This window comes from Notolepis coatsorum, assembly GCF_963971535.1.
Source record: "Notolepis coatsorum genome assembly, chromosome: 1".
Classification (NCBI taxonomy): Eukaryota; Metazoa; Chordata; class Actinopteri; order Aulopiformes; family Paralepididae; genus Notolepis; species Notolepis coatsorum.
Genome location: NC_140165.1, coordinates 215747558 through 215764851, shown reverse-complemented (window position 1 = coordinate 215764851; position 17294 = coordinate 215747558). Strand labels below are relative to the sequence as shown.

The window sequence follows — 17294 nt, the reverse complement described above, 5'->3', positions numbered from 1 at the left end:
CAGCTGCTCTTCTTCTGCCTCCCTCATCTCCTCTGTCTCATCTCCTCTGTCTCATCTCCTCTGTCTCATCTCCTCTGTCTCATCTCCTCTGTCTCATCTCCTCTGTCTCATCTCCTCTGTCTCATCTCCTCTCCTCTGTCTCGTCTCCTCTGTCTCATCTCCTCTGTCTCATCTCCTCTGTCTCATCTCCTCTGTCTCGTCTCCTCTGTCTCATCCCCTCTGTCTCATCTCCACTCCTCTGTCTCATCTCCTTTGTCTCATCTCCTCTGTCTCATCTCACTCCTCTGTCTCATCTCCTCTGTCTCATCTCCTCTGTCTCATCTCCTCTGTCCTCATCTCCTCTGTCTCATCTCCACTCCTCTGTCTCATCTCCTCCTCTGTCTCATCCACTCCTCTGTCTCATCTCTCTGTCTCATCTCCTCTCTCTGTCTCATCTCCTCTGTCTCATCTCCTCTGTCCTCATCTCCTCTGTCTCATCTCCTCTGTCTCATCTCCTCTGTCATCTCCTCTGTCTCATCTCCACTCCTCTGTCTCATCGCCACTCCTCTGTCTCATCTCCTCTGTCTCATCTCCTCTGTCTCATCTCCTCTGTCTCATCTCCTCTCTGTCTCATCGTCTCATCTCCTCTGTCTCATCTCCTCTGTCTCATCTCCTCTGTCTCATCTCCTCTGTCTCATCTCCTCTGTCTCATCTCCCTCCTCTGTCTCATCTCCACTCCTCTGTCTCTCTCTTGTCTCATCTCCTCTGTCTCATGTCCTCTGTCTCATCTCCTCTCCTCTGTCTCGTCTCTCTGTCTCATCTCCTCTGTCTCATCTCCTCTGTCTCATCTCCTCTGTCTCGTCTCCTCTGTCTCATCCCCTCTGTCTCATCTCCACTCCTCTGTCTCATCTCCTTTGTCTCATCTCCTCTGTCTCATCTCCACTCCTCTGTCTCATCTCCTCTGTCTCATCTCCTCTGTCTCATCTCCTCTGTCTCATCTCCACTCCTCTGTCTCATCTCATCTCCTCTGTCTCTCACTCCTCTGTCTCATCTCCTCTGTCTCATCTCCTCTCCTCTGTCTCATCTCCTCTGTCTCATCTCCTCTGTCTCATCTCCTCTGTCTCATCTCCTCTGTCTCATCTCCTCTGTCTCATCTCCTCTGTCTCATCTCCACTCCTCTGTCTCATCGCCACTCCTCTGTCTCATCTCCTCTGTCTCATCTCCTCTGTCTCATCTCCTCTGTCTCATCTCCACTCCTCTGTCTCATCTCCTCTGTCTCATCTCCTCTGTCTCATCTCCTCTGTCTCATCTCCTCTGTCTCATCTCCTCTGTCTCATCTCATCTCCTCTGTCTCATCTCCTCTGTCTCATCTCCACTCCTCTGTCTCATCGCCACTCCTCTGTCTCATCTCCTCTGTCTCATCTCCTCTGTCTCATCTCCTCTGTCTCATCTCCACTCCTCTGTCTCATCTCCTCTGTCTCATCTCGTCTCCTCTGTCTCATCTCCACTCCTCTGTCTCGTCTCCTCTGTCTCATCTCCTCTGTCTCATCTCCTCTGTCTCGTCTCCTCTGTCTCATCTCCTCTGTCTCATCTCCACTCCTCTGTCTCATCTCCTCTGTCTCATCTCCTCTGTCTCATCTCCTCTGTCTCATCTCCTCTGTCTCATCTCCTCTGTCTCGTCTCCTCTGTCTCATCTCCTCTGTCTCATCTCCTCTGTCTCATCTCCTCTGTCTCATCTCCACTCCTCTGTCTCATCTCCTCTGTCTCATCTCCTCTGTCTCATCTCCTCTGTCTCATCTCCTCTGTCTCATCTCCTCTGTCTCATCTCATCTCCTCTGTCTCATCTCCTCTGTCTCATCTCCACTCCTCTGTCTCATCGCCACTCCTCTGTCTCATCTCCTCTGTCTCATCTCCTCTGTCTCATCTCCTCTGTCTCATCTCCACTCCTCTGTCTCATCTCCTCTGTCTCATCTCGTCTCCTCTGTCTCATCTCCACTCCTCTGTCTCGTCTCCTCTGTCTCATCTCCTCTGTCTCATCTCCTCTGTCTCGTCTCCTCTGTCTCATCTCCTCTGTCTCATCTCCACTCCTCTGTCTCATCTCCTCTGTCTCATCTCCTCTGTCTCATCTCCTCTGTCTCATCTCCTCTGTCTCATCTCCTCTGTCTCGTCTCCTCTGTCTCATCTCCTCTGTCTCATCTCCTCTGTCTCATCTCCTCTGTCTCATCTCCTCTGTCTCATCTCCTCTGTCTCGTCTCCTCTGTCTCATCTCCTCTGTCTCATCTCCTCTGTCTCATCTCCACTCCTCTGTCTCATCTCCTCTGTCTCATCTCCTCTGTCTCATCTCCTCTGTCTCATCTCCTCTGTCTCATCTCCTCTGTCTCGTCTCCTCTGTCTCATCTCCTCTGTCTCATCTCCTCTGTCTCATCTCCTCTGTCTCATCTCCTCTGTCTCATCTCCTCTGTCTCATCTCCTCTGTCTCGTCTCCTCTGTCTCATCTCCTCTGTCTCATCTCCTCTGTCTCATCTCATCTCCTCTGTCTCATCTCCTCTGTCTCATCTCATCTCCTCTGTCTCATCTCCACTCCTCTGTCTCGTCTCCTCTGTCTCATCTCATCTCCTCTGTCTCATCTCCTCTGTCTCATCTCATCTCCTCTGTCTCATCTCCACTCCTCTGTCTCGTCTCCTCTGTCTCATCTCCTCTGTCTCGTCTCCTCTGTCTCGTCTCCTCTGTCTCATCTCCTCTGTCTCATCTCCTCTGTCTCATCTCCTCTGTCTCATCTCCTCTGTCTCATCTCCTCTGTCTCATCTCTGCTCCTCTGTCTCATCTCCTCTGTCTCATCTCCACTCCTCTGTCTCATCTCCTCTGTCTCATCTCCTCTGTCTCATCTCATCTCCTCTGTCTCATCTCCTCTGTCTCAGTCTCATCTCCTCTGTCTCATCTCCTCTGTCTCATCTCCTCTGTCTCATCTCCTCTGTCTCATCTCCACTCCTCTGTCTCATCTCCTCTGTCTCATCTCCTCTGTCTCATCTCCTCTGTCTCATCTCCTCTGTCTCATCTCCTCTGTCTCGTCTCCTCTGTCTCATCTCCTCTGTCTCATCTCCTCTGTCTCATCTCCTCTGTCTCATCTCCTCTGTCTCATCTCCTCTGTCTCATCTCCTCTGTCTCGTCTCCTCTGTCTCATCTCCTCTGTCTCATCTCCTCTGTCTCATCTCATCTCCTCTGTCTCATCTCCTCTGTCTCATCTCATCTCCTCTGTCTCATCTCCACTCCTCTGTCTCGTCTCCTCTGTCTCATCTCCTCTGTCTCGTCTCCTCTGTCTCGTCTCCTCTGTCTCATCTCCTCTGTCTCATCTCCTCTGTCTCATCTCCTCTGTCTCATCTCCTCTGTCTCATCTCCTCTGTCTCATCTCTGCTCCTCTGTCTCATCTCCTCTGTCTCATCTCCACTCCTCTGTCTCATCTCCTCTGTCTCATCTCCTCTGTCTCATCTCATCTCCTCTGTCTCATCTCCTCTGTCTCAGTCTCATCTCCTCTGTCTCATCTCCTCTGTCTCATCTCCTCTGTCTCATCTCCTCTGTCTCATCTCATCTCCTCTGTCTCATCTCCTCTGTCTCATCTCATCTCCTCTGTCTCATCTCCACTCCTCTGTCTCGTCTCCTCTGTCTCATCTCCTCTGTCTCGTCTCCTCTGTCTCATCTCCTCTGTCTCATCTCCTCTGTCTCATCTCCTCTGTCTCATCTCCTCTGTCTCATCTCCTCTGTCTCATCTCTGCTCCTCTGTCTCATCTCCTCTGTCTCATCTCCACTCCTCTGTCTCATCTCCTCTGTCTCATCTCCTCTGTCTCATCTCCTCTGTCTCATCTCCTCTGTCTCATCTCCTCTGTCTCATCTCCACTCCTCTGTCTCGTCTCCTCTGTCTCATCTCCTCTGTCTCATCTCCTCTGTCTCATCTCCTCTGTCTCATCTCATCTCCTCTGTCTCATCTCCTCTGTCTCATCTCCTCTGTCTCATCTCCTCTGTCTCATCTCCTCTGTCTCATCTCCTCTGTCTCGTCTCCTCTGTCTCATCTCCTCTGTCTCATCTCCTCTGTCTCATCTCCTCTGTCTCATCTCCTCTGTCTCATCTCCTCTGTCTCATCTCCTCTGTCTCATCTCCTCTGTCTCATCTCCACTCCTCTGTCTCATCTCATCTCCTCTGTCTCATCTCCACTCCTCTGTCTCATCTCCTCTGTCTCATCTCATCTCCTCTGTCTCATCTCCACTCCTCTGTCTCGTCTCCTCTGTCTCATCTCCTCTGTCTCATCTCCTCTGTCTCATCTCCTCTGTCTCATCTCCTCTGTCTCATCTCCTCTGTCTCATCTCTTCTGTCTCATCTCCTCTGTCTCGTCTCCTCTGTCTCGTCTCCTCTGTCTCCACTCCTCTGTCTCATCTCTTCTGTCTCATCTCCACTCCTCTGTCTCATCTCCACTATTCTGGCTCACAGAGCAGCACACCACTTACCAGCGTTATCAAAGAACATGCAGACTTGTTACCTGAAGGGGCTCAGCTTGAATCTTGAAGTGTTGTCATCAGACAGGGATGACCCAGACTAGAGTTCACGACAGTCCCCACAGGATTTTAAATGGTAGTTAAGACTATCAGAGAGAGAGAGAGAGAGAGAGAGAGAGAGAGAGAGAGAGAGAGAGAGAGAGAGAGAGAGAGAGAGAGAGAGAGAGAGAGAGAGAGAGAGAGAGAGAGAGAGAGAGAGAGAGAGAGAGAGAGAGAGAGAGAGAGAGAGAGAGAGAGAGAGAGAGAAAGAGAAAGAGAAAGAGAGACAGAGAGGGAAGCCTGGTAACAAATCTATACTGTGCTCTTCATTTAAACAGCGTGTTTGTGAGTGTATTGAGTGTTGGTTGCTATGATGTTGCTATGATGTGTTTCTTCGTGGTAATGATATATCGGACCTACCGGGCGACTTTGTGGGGGCAGCAACAGCAGCAGCTTGAACATACTGTAGCAACAGGGTGAGACAGAGGGCAGTGTGTGTACCTTTTCTGGGAGAACAAGACACAGTGACTGTAATGCTGTAATCAACGGCCGCTAGGATAATGTGGTTATTTAATGCTGTACTAATGCCAGGGTTCTCTCTCTCTCTCTCTCTTGCTGTCCCTCCCTCCCCCTCTCTCTCCCTCCGTCCGTCCAGTCCCGGCTATGATCACGTCCTACCCCAACACCACGCTGGCCACACAGGGGGAGGAGAAGAAGATGAGCTGCACGGCCCACGGGGAGAAGCCCATCATGGTGCGCTGGGAGAAGGAGGAGAGGATCATCAACCCGGAGACCAGCCGCTACGTGGTCACGGTTAAAGAGGTGGCCGACGAGGTCATCTCCACCCTGGTGGTGCGTCTCAGTACTTTGACTCAGTTTGGCCTCGTTGATGGTTGTTTAACACGTTTACATTTAGCTGACGCTTTTATCCAAAGCGACTTACAAATTGTGAACAACAAGTCAGCAGGAAGGGTACATCTCTGGCAGCGAAGGGTCAGTGGTATTGTTTGTCAAATAGTGTCGAACTGAGTGCATAGTAGTATAGACATATTAGCAAGATAGGTGGTAGTATAAATATAGTAGCATAGTAGTAGGGTACATAATAGTAAAAGACAGTAAGAAGGTTGATTTAAACACTTACAATCCTTAATTAAAGGTCGTATCAGTTAAGAACCATGTAGACTCAAACCAAGTTACATTTTGTGGAATAAGAATGTGATTTAATGGTTTAGTTGAGGAGAATTATAAAAAATAAGCCAGTCACACAGAAGTGAGGCTTTTCCTGCCCCCTTTTTGTATCACTTTATCAAACACACCCACACTTCACTCTGTGTCAGTTTGGTTGTAGCTCTGTGTAACTGTATGACATTCCAGACTTGTGATTTATTCAAAGTAGTGTTATATTGACAAACACATTTTCTTTGAAGATCCCCTCCACTCAAGAATGTGTTTCTTATGGTTAACTCCTAAATGTCTGTGAATACCACGACCACAACACCAGAGGGAGTTCCACAAATCATGTTCAACCCCCTGTTCAAACAAGGGACTAAACATGTTTCGCAATTATGCCACAACAATGTGGAACGCCCTACCCACAGCCGTAAAATAATGTGAATCCCTACCCACCTTCAAAACCGCTCTCAAAGAGCACCTACAGGTGGCTGCAATTCGAAACTGGCCCCGGTAAATGTCCAACTCCCCCCCCAACCCCCTCCAATGTACAGTTTCTTCCCCCTCAAATGTATATATTCTCTTTTAGAAACTCTGTCTCTTACACAGTACTGGATATTTGTATATCTTGTATGTCATAATTGTCTGGATGTAAGTTGTAACAGTACTGTATATCTGTATGTCGTGTATGTCATAAATGTTATGAATTGAAAATGGGGGACCCTGATGTAAACAAGACAAAAGTCTTTCTCTGGTCTGCATCCCCTTAACAATTGTGTGTATTGAGCCGTACTGTATTGTACCCATTCTGCAATCTGTTAATAAAGCTTTCAATCAATCAATCAATCAATCCTCTTGGAGGCATGACTTTGTCTATACAGATTGTTATTTGTGCAGAGCTTCTCACCAGAGCATCTTTTCCACAGTCTTCCCCAGGAAAGGAAGAGCTTTTCTGTACCTCCCTGAAATCTGAGTCGCACGTGTGATGTCACTAATAGGTTGAATCTATCATGGTCCAAATTATGTGGTGACTTGAGACCTTTAGCTTCAGCTACACAGAACACAGAAACCTGAGTAGGTATTGACATATCTTGAAATAATCTGTCTACTTGGAATTATTGTTAAATATCAATGGGTTTCTTGTTTCTAATTAGCATCATAGATCCTTGCATTCTTAATGGGAGTAAATGTGTAGAGATGCCGCTAAGACAGTAGTTTACTAAACACAATTATACAAATTGTTATTAAATATAGACAAATGTTAAGGGTTTTAAATACATCCGGAGGGGAGCTTTAAGAGTAGTTAAGAGTCCATTGTGGAGTACAGTGGCTAGTAGTTCTGTTTTAGAGTAGTTCAGATTTAGTTGACCTTCTTTCATTGTGGAGTAGCTAGTAGTCGTGTTTTAGAGTAGTTTACCCAACACTGTGTCTCTCCACAGATTATGCCTACTGTCCGTGAGGACTCCGGTTTCTTCTCCTGTCATGCCATCAACTCCTTTGGTGAAGACAGAGGTATCATACAGCTAACAGTGCAAGGTAAGGTCCTCTGACGGGGACTCCCAGTTTCAGCCTATTGTCGTGGATTTCGACTGGTCCTAGAGTGCTTAAGGCATACAGAATAGACACAGGATATGCCTGATGAGCGTGTGTAAATGTACAGACCACAACAGGTTCTCAACAGGCATTTAAGGCAGTCTGTAACAAGGTCACAATGAAAGTCAGATAGTCAGAAATAGAGCCAGGAGGAAGGTTCTGAATACTCACGTTGGTTTATTTGAACAAAAAAAGGTTTACATTCCATGGAAGGTCTTTCGGTTTGGCAGAGCGTATATCAAGGAAAAGATTTAATGGGTCCTGAATGGGTGTAGTGTTTTAACAGGAAGCCTCAAGCCTGACTTCACAAAGAGAGAATGTGAAATTACACTCACATTTGGGAAGCCTGACTTCACAAAGAGAGAATGTGAAATTACACTCACACTATCCACGCACCAGACCCACGGCGTAGCTCGTGTTAGCCTCTCATACTGTAGGTCCGACCAGTGGCGGTTGGAATGCCCCACGGGCCCTGAGGCGAGATTGACAGCTCGGGCCCCCCCCCCCCCCCACACACACCGATACCGATATTTATTGTATTATTAAAAAAAAAATATCAAAATCTTTTTATTTTTATTTTTTTTTCAACATGAAACAAAACATATCACAATACAATAATAATACGTCAAATGTATATACTCTCTTTTCTGGACTCTTTTCGTATCACAAACAGTACTGTATTTGCAAATCTGGTATGTCATGTATAGATGTAGGCACTACTGTCTATCTGTATGTCATGTATGTCATTATGTTATGATGAATTGAAAATGGGGGACCCTGATGTAAACAAGACTTAGCTTAGCCTTTAGCTGCTCGGCGTCGTCGGATTTTAATACACCATCGTAGCGGTGGTGATGTTTCAGGTGACTTATTATATTGGATGTGTTATAGCTTGTTGCCCCTTTCCCTCCTCATGGAACTTCTGCATTGCATTTATTACAAATAGCAAGCTATCTTTTTCATCTGAAACTATTCCTAGTACCGACAACGCCATCTTTGTTGTTTACGTCCGCGGACTCCGCGCTGCTCCAAGAAACTTACGTGGCTACGTCACAGTCCTCCAGTAACAAGTCAGATTTTGCACTGGAGGCACAACAGGAGAGACAACATTTCCCAGCAATCATCATTCTTTAATTTATTTTAGGCTACAATCGGGAAGAATAGGAGGGCCCGGGGAAACAAGAGACATAGATACACACCACTAGTTTGTCAAACACCGCCACGCGTGTTTGGCGCATGGCGCAATGCAGTCTGTCGATCCAGTCCCACGAACGGGAACTCCATTCAGTCCCGGGCCCGGGCCCGGCCCCCCCCCCCCCCCCCCCCGCGGGCCCTGAGGCGACTGCCTCGCCTGCCTCGCCTATATCGCCGCCGGTGGGTCCGACATGGTGTGAATAGCCTAGCTGAGCCTAGCCTAGCTGAGCCGCCCGAGCCTAGCCTAGCCTAGCCTAGCCGAGCCGAGCCGAGCCGAGCCGAGCCGAGCCGAGCCGAGCCGAGCCGAGCCTAGCCTAGCCTAGCCAAGCCGATCCTAGCCTAGCCGAGCTTAGCCGAGCCGAGCCTAACCTAGCCTGACACTATGAAAGGCTACACAAGCAGTGCAAGGTTAAGATTCTCTGTCTTTTTCTTTTTCTTAGACTCCTCCTGGTTCAGCCGAGTGCTATTCACTCACAATAATTTGTTTCTACCCTTACAAAAAAGTATCATGGTATTTCTGATGATGATGGCAGCTGTTAAATTCTGCCTTGGTTTATACTGTACCCTGAACTACAGAATTGACGATTGAAGCATTCTCCAAGTTGCTTACACTTTTATTATAATCTCACGTTGACATTCTTCATCCAGCTCTCCACATAGCTGTGTCACACTCAACTCCGTCCGTGCGGAAACAAAACCTTAGTTTAATATAAACCTATTGTAACATCCCTTTTCTTTTACTGAACTAAAAGATCCTATTGTAACATCCCTTTTCTTTTACTGAACTAAAGGAAGCTAAACAGTAATGACATAAAAATCTACTTTCAAAACCATTATTTTTTCTCTTTCTCTTTTTTTTTTTTTTTTCTTCTCTTGAACACACTGTGCTCCACACACTCAGCTTGCATAGTCCATGAGATATCCTGGTCTAGCAACTGCTCGACCCGATCTTGTGGTTACAGTCTGTGTGTCCCCTATGTCCTTGCCCAGAGTAGTGGTAGACTCTGGTGTGCTGTGGGTCTCAACAGATACAGTCAGGTCCGGCCCACCTGGCTCTGTGCCCCTGTCCCGTCTCAGGTGTCGTCGATTTCGTCGAAGAACAGTTCCGGTGTCCAGCTCTACTCTGTAGGATCTGTGGTCAACAGGCTGCACCACTGTCGCCTTTCTCCAGCTTGTGTGCGGTTCGAAGGGTTGAATTCTGACATGCTCTCCTACTTTTAGCGTGTCCAAATCTCTCGCTGTTCTGTCGTAGTATTTTGCTTGTCTCATTTGTCCTCGTCTCATCTGCTCTGACGTTGTGCGTTTCACTTCCTGCTGCAGAAGACTATCCCTCGTTGGTAGCAGAGTTCTGGTCCTCCTACACATCAGTCTCTGAGCTGGGCTTGTGTCTAGCCCTTGAGATGGAGTGTTGCGGTGATCTAACATCACCAGGTATGGGTCCTCCCCTGCCGCCTTGGCTTTCATCATGAGTCTCTTCGCCGTTTTGACCGCCGACTCTGCTTTCCCGTTGCTTTGAGGGTAGCCAGGGAATGACGTCTGGTGTTTAAATCCCCACAACTGACTGAACCTCTCGAACTCATGTGAAGAGTATTGTGGCCCATTGTCCGAAACCACAACATCTGCGATCCCCTGACGAGCAAAGTGAGCCTTCAGCTTTCTTATCACCGTACTCGATTTTGTGTCCGGTAAATGGTCGACCTCCCAAAAATTTGAATAGTAGTCAACTGTCAGTAGGTAATCAATGTTGTTATGGGTAAACAAGTCTGTCCCCACCTTGGCCCATGGCCTGCTCGGCACCTCGTGTGAGTGCAGTGTCTCTTTCTGCTGCTTTGTGTCCATTGTTCTGCAGATGTCGCACTTGGATATGGCTGTCCTGATCTGCTCGGTCATTCCTGGCCAGTAGACATATTCTCTCGCCCGTCTGAGACACCCCTCTACTCCCAGGTGAGTAGAGTGTATGCGGCGGGTGATGTCGCTTCGGATTGTGTCTGGAATCACAACTCTCTCTCCTCTGAAGACGATTTCGTCCTGAACACTCAGCTCCTCTTGCATGGAGTGATATTGTCTGATATTTATCGGTGTGTCTTTCTTATTCTTCGGCCATCCCTTTCTATGATATCACTTAACCTTTGTAGAGTGTCATCGTCTCGGGTCGCAGAGCGTATTGTGCTGAGTCTTGCCTCTGAGATTGGTATGTAGTCCACCATATTGACTGTCTCTATCTCAGCTTCCACTGACCCCGCGCCTGAGCTCTCAGGCAGGTACGCTCTGCTCAATGTATCCGCGAGCAACATGTCACGTCCGGGAACGTAAGTCACATCTATATCATATGACTGAAGCCGCAGCAACATCCTTTGCAGTCGCTTGGGTGCGCTCAGCAGTGGCTTCCTGACAATGTTCTCCAGAGGCTTGTGGTTGCTCTGTACAGTCACTTTCCGGCCGTACGTGTACTGATGGAATTTCTCTGTGCCGAAGACGATGGCCAGACATTCCTTTTCAATTTGGGCGTAACCCTTTTCCGTCTGAGTCAGCGCTCTGCTCGCAAACGCTACCGGCTGTCCACCTTGGGTCAGTGCTGCTCCGAGTCCCGTTTCTGATGCGTCACACTGCAGCGTAAGTTCCTGCTTGGGGTCATAGTACTTGAGTACTGGCGCTTTGGCTATCTTGTCCTTCAGCCTGCAGAATGCTTCCTCTTGCACATCTGTCCACTCCCATATGCTGTCTCTATGGGTGAGCTGTCTCAGTGTCTCACAGTCGTCTGATAGGTGTTGATAGAACTTAGCCAGGTAATTCACCATGCCGACTAGTCTCTGTATGCCTTTCACATCGGTGGGCCTCGGCATGTCTCTCACTGCTCGAACCTTCTCCGCGTCGACTTTCAGCCCCTCCGCTGTCAGTATGTGTCCGATGTATGGTACCTCTTGCTGTCTCAATCTGAGTTTATCTGCATTCAGTTTTATGTTCCTCTCCCTGCATCTGGTGAGGAACTGTCTCAGTTTCCTGTCGTGGTCTTTGTTAGCCATCTCTTGTGTGTCCCCTTGATGAGGATATCATCCGCGATAATGTATATGCCTGGCAGCCCCTCCAGCGCCTGGGTCAGCTTCTGCTGGAATATCTCCGGAGCCGGACTTATCCCCATAGGCATCCTGAGCCACCTATATCTGCCAAATGGTGTGGCAAACGTTGTCAGATAGCTCGACGACTCCTCCAGTTTCACATGCCAGAATCCATGTTTGACATCACAGACTGTAAACACCTTTGCTCTCGACAGGTCTGGGAGAACATCTTCTATGGTGGGCAGGGGGAAATGGCTGCGCTTCAGTGCCTTGTTGAGTGGTCGCGGGTCTATGCACACTCTAGTCTTTCCATTAGGCTTCTGCAGCGTAACCAAACTACTAATCCAATCCGTGCTCTTTTCCACAGGCGTGATGATCTCCCTCTCTTGTAGATCTCTCAACTCTCCCTTGAGTGATGTCATCATAGCCACCGGAACTCGTCGTTTGGGGAGTTTAACTGGCTCCACCCTCTTGTCGATCTCGATTCGATACTTTCCGTCCAGGCAGCCGTCACCTGTGAACACATCTCCATACTCCCTCTTTATTTGTTCCATAGTCAGTTCTCTCTCAGGTGTTGTTTCATCCCTTACAATGCTGTCGATGGCTAGTATGTTCTCATATTCCACTTTTATCAGCTTCATCGCTTCGCTCGCCTTCCTGCCAAGCAGTGGCAATTTGCAGTCCTCTTCTACTACTACAAACTCCAACTGGTACAGTTTCTGGTTTCTTGGGTTCCTCACCTTAACCTTACATTTTCCCAGTGGGTGCAGCTTGGACTTGTTGTACATCACCAACACTTTCTTTGTACTTTCTAGCTTTGTGTCTGGATTTAGCAAGTTAATCGGGATAACATTACACGTGGCCCCACAATCTATCTGGAACCTCACCAGCTCTCTGCCTACTAACATTCCTGCAAACAACTGGCTGTGCTTGGCCTTGTCATTTCGGTCTTCAGTAGTTTGTCGCCCTCTTGTGGTGATAGTCATGACGTCCTCATAATATTCCTCTTCACTATCCTGGTCAGTCACCTGGTGTACTCTACGTGTTCTTTTGTCATGTTTTTTCTCTTTCCCCAGTTTGGCTTTACATTTAACTGCAAAGTGATTTTCTTTACCACATTTCTTGCAGCTCTTTCCGTAGGCTGGACACTTTGCCTTGCTCCTTTCATGGGTCATCCCACAGAATATGCATGACACTGTATCCATATCCTGCCCTTCTGTCTGTTTGATCATGTGTACCTCCTCCACGCTGTTCCCTGAGAGGGTTTTGCTATTTTCCTGAGACAACTCTGTGGCCCTGCACATGTGTAGACATTTTTCCAGTGTTAACTTATCTTCTCTAAGCAGTCTCTCTTTCAGCCCTGCATCATTACCAGCACATACTATTCTGTCACGTATGAGCGAGTCCTTTATTTCTCCAAAGTTACATGTACTGGCTAGCACTTTGAGATCAGTAACACATGTGTCAATGCTTTCTTTCTGACCTTGATTCCTCATGAAAAAACGATCTCTTTCCACAGTCTCGTTCACTTTGGGATTGCAATGTTCATCAAATGCAGTGAGCAAGTCTGGCAGTTTCTTCCCAGCCGAATTGCCGTCACTCATCAACGTTTCACAGAGCTCCCTACCCGCCTCTCCAATGAGGTAGTAGAACAGCTTCACTCTCATAATTTCGGGCGCATCTGGCATAGAAAGGTCCAAGTAGAGTGTAAACTCCTCCTTCCACGATGTCCACGTCTTCGCAAGGTTTCCAGTGTCCAAGCATAGCGTCTGTGGCGGTCTCAGTCCTTCCATCCTTTCTGCTCTCGCGGGGATAACTTCTTCTTCTTCTTCCTCCGCGTCCCCCATCCAACGTTATTGCTAACCAGCTAGCTAACGTTAGCTCCGATGCTGGTCGATCTCTCACTGTAGCGTTAGGAACGTGTCCACCTCGCTGTCACCATGTTAAATTCTGCCTTGGTTTATACTGTACCCTGAACTACAGAATTGACGATTGAAGCATTCTCCAAGTTGCTTACACTTTTATTATAATCTCACGTTGACATTCTTCATCCAGCTCTCCACATAGCTGTGTCACACTCAACTCCGTCCGTGCGGAAACAAAACCTTAGTTTAATATAAACCTATTGTAACAGCAGCGACCATAAATTATGGAAATACCATGATATTACCATCGGTATCATGGTTTAAATGAGATTATACCATGGTATTATTTAAAACTGCAATAACTGTTTTCTGACCACTAGAGGGCAACAAAAGCCTGGTCACGTATAAAGTTAACATAAAACTGCCTTACTGGCATAATATTAGCTCTTTTTATTTATTATTATAATTTTTTAATCTTAGCAGCTCCATTGGCACAGAATCGCAATTGACCTACAGTATCTCAAACCCCGCCCTCTTTTATTGATCCTCCAATCTCTACTGTTGCAAACTGTTTCCTTTTTCTCACTGCAGTCATTTCTATAATCCACACCTCTCTCTCTCTCTCTCTTTCCTTCCTTCCTTCTCTCTCTCTCTCTCTCTCTCTCTCTCTCTCTCTCTCCTCTCTCTCTCCTCTCTCTCTCTCTCTCTCTCTCTCTCTCTCTCTCTCTCTCTATCTTTGTCTCTTCAGAACCGCCAGACCCGCCTGAGGTGGAGATTCGGGAGGTCAAAGACCGGACCATAGCTCTCCGCTGGACCATGGGGTTCGATGGCAACAGCCCCATCACAGGATATGACATCGAGTGCAAGAACAAATCAGGTAGGCGCTCGGCTGACTGTGACCAGACTATGAATTATATGAATAATTTCAGTGGTAACAGCGATACACAGAAATATTTCAACAGAATTTATTTTGACGGTGGGTCACCAGCACATGTAGATATACACAGTAGGAATGAGATCGTATCCATTCTAGCCACCATGTGTCTACATTATTCTCAGATAGTAAGTTACATTGAGTACTCAACTCTCTCTCTCTCTCTCTCTCTCTCTCTCTCTCTCTCTCTCTCTCTCTCTCTCTCTCTCTCTCTCTCTCTCCTCTCGCTCTCTCTCTATCTCTCTCTCTCTCTCTCTCTCTCTCTCTCTCTCTCTCTCTCTCTCTCTCTCTCTCTCTCTCTCTCTCTCTCTCTCTCTCTCTCTCCAGCTTCATGGCTATCAGCCCAGGTAACCAAAGACGTGTCGCCTCAGCTCAACCAGGCCACCATCATCGACCTCCACCCCTCCTCCACCTATAACATCCGCATGGTGGCAAAGAACACCATTGGCAACAGCAACCCAAGCAATGAGCTCACCATCACCACAGATGAAGCAGGTCAGCCAGCCTGGCCCATGATCTGTATTCCATTCAGACAACTAGCCTACTTACATACTTTATAATCTGTATTCCATTCAGACAACTAGCCTACTTACATACTTTATAAACTGTATTCCATTCCGACAACTAGCCTACTTACACACAGTATAATTATATCTGTGAAGCAAGACATAATAAAATCGGTAATGTCTGTGTGTTTATGTGTATGTGTGTGACTCAGCGCAATATCTCACCAACTATAGGGCCTATCAGCCTGTGCTTTGGTGCAGAAAGTTACAGAGGCACAAGGATGGGTGTGTGGGTTATATTACATCAGGAAATGGGACGTTTTTTGGGGGAATTAATTTCCAGCATCCTCCATTGACTTAGGTATAGTCTTTCCATGAAGATTTTATGGTTCACCTTTTTAACACAAGAAGGCGACAACAACAGCTTCAAATGCTGAGACTACTTCAAGGTGCTGTAGAAATAAACATTCAGAGCTTGAGACGTCCGGTTTGAAAAATGTAAATCAATGAATAAAATAATACAAATAATAATAATAATAAAAAAATATATATATATATATAATTATTTAGTATTTATTTATTTAACCCATTGAGATTTCCACCTCTTTTTCAAGTGAGCCTTGGCCAAGAAGGCAGCATACAGAACATTTTCACATATAGAACATATAAAACTACATGAAAGCACTTGTGACTCACACACATCCTGAAAAGGTCACAGCAGATGACTTAAAACGTATACACATGCCATACGTCCTTCATTCATTGGGGGGAAATATTTATTACCAACTATATAGCGTGCCGCGGACATTATGTGCTCCACTGAGCACCCATTCTAGTTTATATTCCAATCCATTCAGAGAACTAGCCTACTTTACACTTGACTCATTCTCCAGAAACTCATACTCATACTTATAGTTTGCTATTAAAGATTTTATTTTCAAATGAAATGGATGAACCCAAATGAAAAATGGGATTCCAATAGAGTATACGGTAGAGTATCTCACATATTTTCAAAAATGAAGGTTCCTGTGTGAATAAAGGCCTTTACTCAAGTGAGTTCTGTGAATGACTGCCTCTTTTCATGAGAAAATATTGTTAACTCAGCAACGCCATCTAGTGAAACAAAGTGAAATGAAAAACCAAACGCACCTGTCTGAATTCTCTCCACAGCTGCAGTGGGCATGTGTTGAATGGTGTCTTTGTTTTCCAGCTCCGGATGGCCCTCCACAGGATGTCTTACTAGAGCCCACCTCTCCTCAGAGCATAAAAGTCTCCTGGAAGGTACGGTAACGTTAATCCAGAAATAATCCAGCCAATGTGGCCATTGTGTAGTTTATTAGGGATGCACGATATACAAGGAACCATATTGGTATCTGCAGATGTTAGTGATTTATTTTTTTATTTATTGGTATCAGTCCAATGAGAAAATCTGGGCAGATACATATCAGTGAACATAATCAACAAAACTTGAAACTTGAACTTGATGATAGTGATTTTTTAATTGTATTTATCTACATCGGCCAGACAAGCAGAACTGGGTAGATGTGAACTGATACCGATATAGCGCTGTGCTTTTGCCATGCGGGTTATGCTTGGGTTCTTGCACGTGCACAACAGCATTGAAATAGACTGCAGAAACAGAAATAGAGATGGATTATTTTCCATTTCACAGTGTTTTCACTTACAGTTTATACAAAATTGGAATTACTGTAGCTACATTTTATTATACAGACCACATCATATCGATATCAGTAAATATCAGTTATCGGTCATAACAACAGATGTATTATCGGTTATTGATATTGGCCACATCGGAGCATCCCTATAGCTTAGTTAGTAGGCCTATACAACCTGATGTTATGGAATAGGAATAAGAGATGGACTGAGAAACAGCATATTAGCACATTATTCTAGCTAGTTCCATTATTAAATAGTAGTATCATAATGGATACGAATATATGAAAGTGGTGCAGAGAGACACCTTCTCTGAAGGTGATTCTAGCTATTCCTAAAACCTGTGATGTACAATAAGTAATTGTAATCAGTGAATTCTTCTTATCATCTTTGCTATGCACTCCAAGTGAAGCACTAGAGTTTGTCACTGTTAGATGAACAATACCACTTATCATTGACCGCCGGGAGTGTTGTAAGTGGCTTTGGATAAAAGTGTCGGCTAAATGACTAAATGTAAATGTAATATACGGGTACATTCAAAGGGGATTAGATTTGCTATTTTTCACAGCACAGTAATGCATGTATTACTGGTTTCATGGACATAGTTTAAGATTGGAATAAAATACATTGTTCAATCTTTCACATCTTTGTAGTGTGGTAAGAACCTTAGCCTAATGATGATGCATCATCATCACCATCATCATCATCATCATCATGGATGGACAGTAGCCTATTGATTGTAAAATAACTATTATTTATTAACAGTAATGATTATATATATATTAACTTGAGCGATGGAC

General features: G+C 46.0%; 1 protein-coding gene across 1 annotated transcript in view; it reads left to right on the top strand.

Moving 5' to 3' along the window:
* dscamb (Down syndrome cell adhesion molecule b) overlaps positions 1-17294 on the top strand; it is a gene marked incomplete at both ends in the record, with an annotated part of 450395 nt that overhangs the window by 373382 nt on the left and 59719 nt on the right. The window contains 5 exon segments of the mRNA XM_084312177.1: positions 5158-5354; positions 7112-7208; positions 14129-14257; positions 14642-14809; positions 16031-16101. Of these exon segments, the coding sequence (XP_084168303.1) occupies positions 5158-5354; positions 7112-7208; positions 14129-14257; positions 14642-14809; positions 16031-16101 (662 nt within the window).